The sequence below is a fragment of the Helicoverpa zea genome, chromosome 1 (assembly GCF_022581195.2).
Source record: "Helicoverpa zea isolate HzStark_Cry1AcR chromosome 1, ilHelZeax1.1, whole genome shotgun sequence".
Classification (NCBI taxonomy): domain Eukaryota; kingdom Metazoa; phylum Arthropoda; class Insecta; order Lepidoptera; family Noctuidae; genus Helicoverpa; species Helicoverpa zea.
The window spans coordinates 7,545,081-7,555,698 of NC_061452.1; the positions used below are offsets into that span (position 1 = coordinate 7,545,081).

The window sequence follows — 10,618 nt, forward strand, 5'->3', positions numbered from 1 at the left end:
TTTTAACAATTGAGGAGCATTAAAACAACATTATTATATCAATAATCAATGAATGTTATAATTCAGTCAGTTCAATCGCGACGTGTCAGGAACGCATTCTCTGAATGGCCGAACTATAAGTAGGTATCTAAAGTAAAATATTACCTAATGATCTCTGTTGTTAAAGTCATAAAGTAGATAAGTATTAATTTATTTAAAAAAATAGAATTACTAGATAAGTTCATACATATAAAATGTTTCTAAATCTTACAATAGTCGCATATAAACCAACACAACTCAAAATAATCCATCAGTTTGTTAGGTAGCTTAAAAAACTTAATAAAAACCAACATCATAACATGCCACAAAATAAAAATAATAATATTGGAACGCGCGCGGCGCGTGTGACTGTTGAAAGCCCTGAGCCGCGTGGGGCTACCGGTAACCCAGCGAGCGGTAGGCATTTATCGCGCGCAAGTACGTCGAGTGACAGAGGCCTGCCATGGGGTACAAAACCCTAAAAAAACGTTATGTAAATGATAATAATTTATTAATTAACGAGTATAATAATCTTACAATTAGTAGATAATATAATTATAACAACTAGTCTAAAAGATCACTAACTTTTTTTATAAAACTAATTTTCGGAAACATTGAAATACCTACATAATATTCGATATAATAATACATATTTTTAGACGTCCTTATCTATTAGTTACAATATCAGAATACAGAATAAGTAATACCTAATACCGTACAAATAACTTCGACGATACATATTGATCAAATAGAAGCAGTTTATACTATTACACACGAAGTACCACTAGTGTACTAGTAAACAGTAAGTTAAGTAGCAAATTGCTTTGGTTAAATACATAAATAGCATGTATAACTGATTAGGTAATAAAAAAGTGTTTATTTTCCACAGATGAGTCCAATGGCCATACCAGCTACAAATGATGCAAAAAATACATGGGATTCGGTAGCACGATAGTGATCTCCTCCCGTGATATTGTTGACCCAGCGCTTAGCTTTAACTTCCTTTTTCTTCAGTAGATCTTCAGCTTTATCCAGTTTGCGGTCAACAAATCTCTCTACCTAAAACAAAACGTAGGTAGGTATAGGCGTGTAATTAAGGCCGTGCAAATATACAGCATAATTTGTAATTGAATATCCTGTTTTTTTGTCAAAAGTACTGCAAATTAGTGTCTATTTGTCCACGTAAACAACATAAAATCTGTTCCATATAAACGCTGTAGATAAATGGTGACGCCCATATTTTGTCTATTTTTAGTTGTAGGTGGTATATGTAGTTAATTATGGTATTAACGATAAGCTGTTTGAAATTCGCAATTGTTTATTGCATGTCCAATAGATGTCACTTAAAAATTTAAATCATACAGATTCAAAAGTACACCTCTTCAATATGAATGTGGCATTAACAACTTCAAATTAAGAACAGGCGTTAGCCCCGCCGCGACTTTTTCATGTAGTGAATGGTGTATAAGGTATGTGCTGCTCATCTCAATTTAATTTTGACGACATCGATGGCGCAATGGTCACCATTCCGGACTGCCGAACCCGAGGCCCCCGGATCGATTCAAGATTCTGTCGATATTTGTGTGATGAGCATGCTGGTAGGCCGTGGTCTGGGTGTTATAATATGTATTTTTAAGTATGTATACAGGGTTATTGGTAAAACACTAGCAACCTTACAGGACTGTATTACTAACATCATAAACTACAACTTTTGTTCTATGACTTTTTATAAAACATAATACATTTGCCAAAAACAAACCTACAAGATTTCATTGTTCCATCTAACACATTTCAACTCTATTTTGTTGTCGAGATGAAATTTGCACGCCCCTAAAATTTGTTTACCAACTAAAGGCCCGATCGAGACCAGTCGAGCGATTAGTCGACCTTAGAGTGTGCGGACGAGTCGAGATTATCACACATTACAGTTACCGGCACGGATGTCGGGCCCTGACCTTCACCTGCGCACAAGCGATTTACTGCCTTATTGCCTTATGCGTACGGGTGCGCAAAGCGATCCCCACTCTTCCGCCGAGAGCCCGACATCCGTGCCGGTAACTATACAATAAATTCGTTTGGTGGAGGGTTTGCATTTTTAGAAAGAATGCAAGATCTTTACCTACCCACGCCTCCCGCGCACTATTCTCGTAATTACCTAGTAATACTTTTGAATTGGTAACTCGCTACGCTACGATTTCCCGCCTTTTTACGAAAAGGTGAAATAAAAAAAAAAAACAAAATATCTTCTTCTTCACGTACTGTGTGCTGTGTGTGGACGACCACTATCCCTGATGGCATGCCGGAATTGCCCGTAATCTCGTAACCGCTGTGTGGCGGCTAGCATTGTCTAGGTGTAGGGATGTTTGGGAATCGTATGGCGTATTGGCGACAGGATTCCGAAACATTGTCATCACAGCTAGCAAGCTTTCGCACCATTTCCGTGTACTCGACATTTGAATATCGTTGCGCCCCATACTGTAAAGATAATTACGTTCGCACTACCGAATTTCGCTACAAGAACACGTATGACGCGACGCGGGCGCATAAAAATGACTGACGGCTCGTAAATAGGTCAAGTTCAAACGCTCCCCCCCGCCCGAGCCCCGCTCCCCTCCGCTGTCTTTTGTACTACTGATTACCTAACTAGAGCTTCTTTTGCTTCGCATAGACTTCGTAAATTTTAGAGCGTACACTTGAAATATTTTAATTTTTGTGTGAAAATTTTGATGAACTAAAATCTGAGAATTATTAAAAGTCGTAGAACAAAAGTTTTAGTTTATGATATTAGTAATATGGTCCTGAGAGGTTGTTAGTGTGTTACCTATAACCCTGTATATGTAGCTATGTGTAGTTTATCAGTTGTGTTAGCACCCATAACACAAGTTAATTAATAATTTTCTATGGGGCCCGCTAACCTACCATGTGTGTGAAATGGTGTCCCGATATTATATTATATTTCAAAATTTGTGGCGTTTTATGTTTTCATCATAGAACCTTACAGAACATAAAAAAATATTCTTCAAAATATAGTGGGTTACATTTTGCGTTTGATACATACGGGACCTTTTGAAGCCTTTAGGGTTCGTGTTATGGACTCAAGTTATCTGTCACGCTTTCTAATCTATCAATCGATAATGGGATCCAATCTATGCCAGAATAAGACGCTTCAATTCTTTTTTTTTGTTTGTAAATACTTTCCAAATGGTTCCATTGCCATCAAGTCCAGGATCTGATGAACCATATCCTGATAAATCGAGGTCGACTCTTGAAAATAGTAAAACCCTGATAGTTAGAGTTTAAATTTTCACAGATGATGTATTTCTGTTGCCGCTATAACAAATACTGAAAACTAGAATAAAAATAAATATTTTGGGGGGCTCCCATACAAAAAACGTTCAAAAAAATTTTTGCTCGATATCGATAACGGCAACAGCTTGAAATATTCACAGAATATGGAATGTATCATAATTATGGAACGTTTTATAATAGTACGGAACGCTTCGTGCGCGAGTCCGACTCGCACTTGGCCGGTTTTATTTAAACATCATACCCTATGTCAAACCGGGGACAATATAACCTATGTCAAACCGGGGACAATATAACTTGTCTAGCTAGAAAATATTGCATTGTATTAGGGCGCGTTCACACGACGCGCGCACGCCCAGCGCACGCCACCCGCGTCCAACTCGCATTGAAAGTTAAATAAGAATTTGAGCCTTGTAATGCATCAATAGATCTCAAATTACATTTAACGAATTCTACACGCGCACGCCATGCGCACGCCCCGAGCCCGCCTCGCGCCAACCCTGCACTCGCCCTGCCTGCGCTCTGCACCCTCCCCGAGTACGCGTTGTGATACCTGGAAGCCACTATGCCTAGTGAACGAAGTAGTCCAGTCACTGGTAGTTTATGTGGGCGCGAGGCGTGTGCGAGGCGGATGCTGCGCGTGTGCGGGTTTAAGGCGGGCAGAACGCGTGCACGGGTGCTGTGCGTGATCGGCGCGTGTCATCTGAATACGCCCTTACTATTCTATTGTGCTATTATATTGTAGTGGCTCTGAAATTTCTGAAATTACCTGAAAAATTGGGAAGCGCAACGATATTCGGTTAACACAGACTATATTTTATCCCAGACTGGGAAAGAAAATTCCTCAAGAAGATGATTTTTTTAGTAACTGAATACTGAAAACTCAAAACAAAAATTAAAATCACTAAGACAGCAATCACTGATGGTGTTATTTGAGCTTCGAGTACATAAGGTATATTTATCCATTTACAAATGGACTTGCCTTTGGCAGTAGATTATAAGTTCTTAATTCTCACATTTACAGGCTACGTTATATGTGGTTTCAGGAATAAGTTTCCCCGGGACGTGGGTGAAACAGCGGGCAACAGTTATTTAATTGTGGTACGGGAAGTAGTTTTTCTCGGGACGTGGATGACACCACGTGGAACAGTTAGTTTTAAAAAAAGAAACACCACCATCTCGCGGCAATATTTTCTTATAAAGTTTCCTTATTTACGTAATTTGAGGGCCCTAACATATTGGTTTTAAAAATATTTTTTTTTTTATCAACTAAAACATAAGTTTATTATCAGCTTATAAAAAATGGCAAATGAGTAAAACAGCAAAAATGTTTTAAAATTATAATAGTGTCTAATGTCCCGTTTGAAAAGAATGTATAATATTAAATAAATTAACAAAGTTTTCGCCTTAAAATAATCACAAATAAAGTAACAATTATAAACTTTACAAAACTCACATTCTATTTAAATGATCACGCGGAAGCAATACCAAAAAAGAATCCTCCGGTAAAGCCTGCAGAGTAATACGAATTATTTTTGACAAATAATAATACCTGTAACAAATAAACTGAATCACTACATAGTTTAACACAAGACCCTTCCCGCTAGTTGTGATGTGGTGTGTCCCTATGTGTGTTTAAATATTTAAAACGACGCGACTTATTTTGATACGGATTTTTTTTATTAGATAGATTGATTCAAAAAGGTTTTTATGCATGTGACAGTCATCTGATTGAAATGTGATGGAATGACTTGAAACCATGACAACTGTATATTTTGACAACACTATTAGCTTCAAGGGCCCAATACCTACCCAAAAAAGGCAACCATATACAACGCAGCTTGCTCGTGATATTTTGATTTGGATTTTGAAAGAACATTCTTCTCTTATCAGTGCTATTAGCTTTGATTGGAATTTTTGTTTTTAAGATATTAACTGAGAAAAGTAGAACTGAAAAATGTGTATCACAAAAGAGGGTACTTGTAAATTTTTCTACTCATGAGCCACTTTCAGGAATGCCTATAGTTACAAAGTACTGTTTGCATGAAATTTAACAGTGTTGCACTTGGTACCAGGACAATTAATGCATTCATTATTACTTTCGAATACTTTAGATTAGATGGTAATAACATCTTTTTAATTTCTATTTTAACCTTACAGAGAATCACGAAAAAATTAAAACTTATGTAACAACACTAGAAAAGGCAATTTACTATCTTGCAAATAAAATACAGTATTTGGATAATAAGCTAAGCTTTCGTTTTCTATATTACTGTATTTAAAGACTTAAGATATGTGTTATAAAATTAAATGAGATCCAATCAAATGTCAAATGGCATGAAATGTTGTTTAAAGATGCAGATAGGACTTTAAGACACTAATTAGTTAATTAAGTTAAGTTAAGTTAAGTTAATTTTTATTTGATTAGAGAAACCAGGCAAAAGTGCCCTGTAAGTAGGATAAATAAAATTAAGGTTACTTACTTTTTCAAACCAATCGGGTGATTTTCCTGTTGCTTCCTTTTCAATTTTGTCACTAATTTTGTCTACTTTTTTGTTGATTTTATCCCAATTGATATCAATATAGCCTTTTTGGCTAGCAATGTGTAATAATATAACACCGCCACCCAAACCAACTGCAGCAACCTTTCCTATCTTCATAGATAAGAACCCGGTAATCCTGGAAATGTGATGTTTAATATATAAGTACTTTAAATGATTAACATAGTACAATAGATTTTTAAAGTTCTGGTTTTGCGCATGTCAATCGGGGCAATTAATGAAAATAACTTATCCCAGTTCAGTGATGTGCAGCTGAACTAGCTTTACCTCTATGTAATCTAATAAATCAATCGTTTAATGATGGAACATTTCCAGACCGCTTAAAAAAGGCTATCCTCAAACCTCTTTATAAGAAAGATTCAAAAACAGACCCGAACAATTATAGACCCATTGCTCTTTTACCCACGATTTCCAAAGTCTATGAAAAGGCCATGTGCGTGAGAGTATATAGTTTCTGTGAAAGATACAAAATTTTTGACGAAGGACAAAATGGATTTCGGAAAATGCGGTCAACAACCCTTGCTGTATACAAATTTATACAGGAAGTAGTAAATATAATTAATGACAAAAATATGCCGTAGGTGTCCTGTTAGATATGACCAAGGCATATGATAAAGTGCAATTTGACATTCTTCTTGATAAATTATACAAAATTGGCGTTCGCGGTGAGACACACAGGTGGTTCAAGTCTTATCTTAAAAATAGGGAACAATATGTTGAAATAGAGCACTTCGATTATGATCTAAAACAAATAGTAAAAGTAAGATCAAATAAAAAAATTATAAATGCATCAATCCCCCAAGGAAGCGTAATAGGATGCCTCTTGTTTTTAATATATATTAATGACTTGCCCAAAGCCTTGGAAGAACCAAGTGTTCTTTTTGCCGATGACGTATCTGTACTAACATCATGCCAAGATGATAGTGATATAAATATTCAGCTGACTTCAATATTCAATACAACAATTAAATGGATGGATCAACATAATCTCGAAATAAATTACAGAAAAACTAAAATTATGACTTTTTACCCATATCAAAAAAACCCTCTGGCAGTTAACTTCACCATAAACGGTACAAAAATTGAAGTAGTTAAAGACTTTACGCTTCTAGGAATAACAATAGATACACATATAACATGGAAAACGCATATTAATAATACCAAGGCAAAAATCTCAAAATTTAGCTATGCTCTCCGCGAAGTGAAAAAAACTACAGACATACAAACCGCACTTACAATGTACTACGCCTATGCAAACGCATGGCTTAGCTATGACATAATATTGTGGGGAAATAGCACAGACGCGACTACTTTATTTACACTGCAAAAGAAATTAATTTGCATTATTGTAAACATAGACCAAACCGACAGCTGCAAACCCTTCTTCATTAAACTCAAAATACTCACATTACCATCTATTTACTTTCTGGAAATATGCAAGTTTGTTAGGAAATACAGTAACTTCTTCACAACCCGAGGAGACAAACACAAAACCAGATCACTTAGACATAAGAACACGCTCATGCCACCTACTTCCCGTATGACATTACATTCAAATAGTCCATATGTAATGGCAATAAAAATATATAATAAATTACCAAATGCTATAAAAAACGAACCAAAGTATAATGTATATGTAAATAAAATTAAGGAAATCCTAACTAAAAAGGCATACTATACAATTCAGGAATACATGAACGACAAAATAAATATTAGTCATACATAAACAATATACACACTACAATACACTAAAATAGCTAATATCTAAATTATTTCCTAATATATATTTATACAAATATAAAGAAATATAATATATAATTTTAATTGTAAATTAACTATTCCTATTATACCTAATGTTTAAATGTTTGAATTAGTTTTAAGTATTTTATATGTACTGGCATTAAATGCCAAATGTTGCTGTGCCCTAACAGGGTCCACAAATGTACGTAGCTGTAAGCTTTTGTAACACCATGTGAAACTTGTGGAACGCAATAAATGATATGAATATGAATATGTGAGTCGTTTTAGGGGCAGCAATCCCATCCATATTTTTATAAATTTGGGATTGAATTTCAAGAAATTAAATAAATAGTTCTTCATGTGACTATTTGCAGTAGTTTATAAATTGAATCTAACATTTATTTCAACTTTCATTTCAGACAAGATTCTTATATACCTAAGTTTGATTTGTGTATTATAATGAAATCATGCTCTTTAATACAGGTAGTTTAGCAGTTGAGACAAAGACTCGATCATTATCATGATTCACATCGACCAAGGTCGTGGAAATATTTATATTATACCAAATCTTAAGGTTGACATTACTCATACAAGACTGCAATTACGACGGAGTAGGTGATCCAAGTAAAATCGTTTCTGAATTCTGTTAATGTTTATGAATAAGTAATACAACTTCTCTAAATGGGTTTGTTAATAGCACTTACCATCCTGACGTAGTTCCTAAAATTAACTGCTTCGTTGCTGATGTTTTCCCAATATCAGCTATTGCTTTTTCAATAAAATTCTTGGCATCGTCGACAATTTTCTTTGCATCCTCAGAAGCATCTTCTTTGCCCGGCCTTGCCATAGTTCTTATGTAAGATAAGTTTAAATTTTCACTTCCCTCGTCGCAAATGCGAATTATGTCCAATGGACTAATTCTTCACCAAAGATAGCGATGGTGCAAAAAGACTAGACCAAGAGACTAGCTGTCACTTTCATAATATAAAAAGTACTCTGTGGCTGTCACTCACTACAAAATAAATTTTTTTTTTTTTTTTTTGGAATTTTATGACCTGGTAACTGAGACCTTTAAGTCAAGTCATTTTTTACACATAAACTTTATCACTTCACTTCACGACACTTAAATTGTTTTGATAGTATTTTTAATGTATTTGTATATGGGTTTATAACTGTTCTTGTCTTTTAATAACTGTTTAAGTGGCGGCGGGCGGGATGAAGAATCAAACTTAATTTTCAGTTCACACAGTTCACTAGCCAACACTAATCTGTCAAGTAGGAAGGTTTGGCAGTCAAAAATAAGATGCTCCATGGTTCCTTCTTGTGATTCACAATGGGGGCACGTATTACTCGTAATAATCCCAAGTCTAGCAAGGTGTGACGGTGCAGTATTATGGCCAAAGCGCAATCTATTTAACGTAGTGATAAAGTCTCGGCTGGCTTCTTTCAGTCTATTGTACCAGGGTCTAACAGGTAATCTTTCTTGAATACTTCCATACCACTTCCCTTTGATGTTTTGGTCTTTCTTCCACATTTCTAACCATAAATTATGTACATTTTCATTAATACATTGCAGGAAATCAGTCATCGGAATTTCCATTGCATTTCTAACATCAACAGCATTATTACCATCATATGCGGTTTTATCAGCTATTTCATTGCCAGAGATGCCTCGGTGAGATGGTACCCACAGGAACGCAATTTCGATATGCTTAAGGTAATACTGATAAATTATTTCTTTGATAAAATACAAAATATAATTAGACTTAAATGAAATTGAAAGGTTAGCTAAAGATTTTATCAAGCTTAGTGAATCAGAAACAATCAAAAAGTATTTACAATGATCAAGCTGACGAATATATAATAATGCCCTATAAACCGCATATGCCTCTGCAGTGAATATATTACAAGTATTGTGCAGAACAAAGCTTCGAGAGAATTTTGAATGTGAATCGTATATAGCAGCATGCACATAATCGTTCCCCTTACTGCCATCAGTATAAATAACATAATAATTCTTATTTTCTGCCAAAAACTGCCACATTTCAAAATTATTATTAATTGAATTTTGCATTACTTTAATAGGATGTGTAATACTCTGATAAGAGAAGGAGTAACATGGCCATGGGCACTGTTTTCTAACACCAGTAAAACTATTCTCTGTTTCCAGCAATATTTTGGATAATGTTGGGGAATTGCCACTCAAGAGATCCTCTCCTGTTGTTAGTCTACTAGAATTAGTATTTACAAAAGGTACAATTTTATTTTTTATTTTCTTGTTATTTGCAGCAATTAGCTTAAGACAGAATCTCCCTGCAAGTAGAATACGTCTCAAAATTAAGGGCATCAATTTAGTCTCTACTTCCATGGCCCTTATGGGAGTAGAGCACATTGCACCAGAAATTGTTCTCAAAGCTCTGTTCTGCAAGAGATCTAATTTATTTACATGAGTACTATTTATATACACTAGAGAACTATAATCGAAATGACTCCTAACTATACTTTTGTACAAAATTGACAATATTTTCGGGTCTGCCCCCCATGAAACACCTGCGAGACATTTCATTATATTTAAGCCTTTTAGAGCATTCTTTGATATGTATTTAATATGTTCCTCGAAAGTTAATTTTCTGTCGATTACTATGCCTAAAAATTTCTTTGAATTTACTGTGTTTATAATTTCTCCATTATAAATTACTTTTGAATTTGTATTTTCATTTCCAAATATCATGACACTGCTTTTGGAGGGGTTAATTTTTAAATGCAATACATCATTATAGTAGTGGAATAGTTCAGACAGGGCTTTGTTGATATTGTCAATCGCAATTTCTACATTATAATTACTAGTGTACAGAACAATATCATCTGCAAACTGCAGAATTTCTACATTACTATTTACAAATTTACATATTTCACTTGTGTATATATTATATAGCAAAGGAGACAGTGTAGCACCCTGCATAGTACCTCTAGATGTAGATTTTGGACCATAC

At 34.9% G+C, this 10,618-nt stretch overlaps 1 protein-coding gene across 2 annotated transcripts; it reads right to left on the reverse strand.

Annotated features, from left to right (window-relative positions):
* Positions 1–512: 512 nt before the first annotated feature.
* LOC124636182 (FUN14 domain-containing protein 1-like) lies at positions 513–8,605 on the reverse strand. Of its 2 annotated transcripts, XM_047172249.1 has the most exons (4): positions 8,330–8,605; positions 5,808–6,003; positions 4,781–4,876; positions 513–1,077 (listed from the first exon to the last, which is right to left on the reverse strand). In XM_047172249.1, exons 1-3 carry the CDS (start codon positions 8,470–8,472, stop codon positions 4,796–4,798), a joined length of 420 nt encoding a protein of 139 aa, XP_047028205.1. In that variant the 5' UTR covers positions 8,473–8,605; the 3' UTR covers positions 513–1,077; positions 4,781–4,795. The 2 variants fall into 2 exon arrangements, with proteins under 2 accessions (XP_047028205.1, XP_047028120.1); XM_047172164.1 differs by lacking the exon at positions 4,781–4,876.
* Between the last annotated feature and the right edge of the window lie 2,013 nt (positions 8,606–10,618).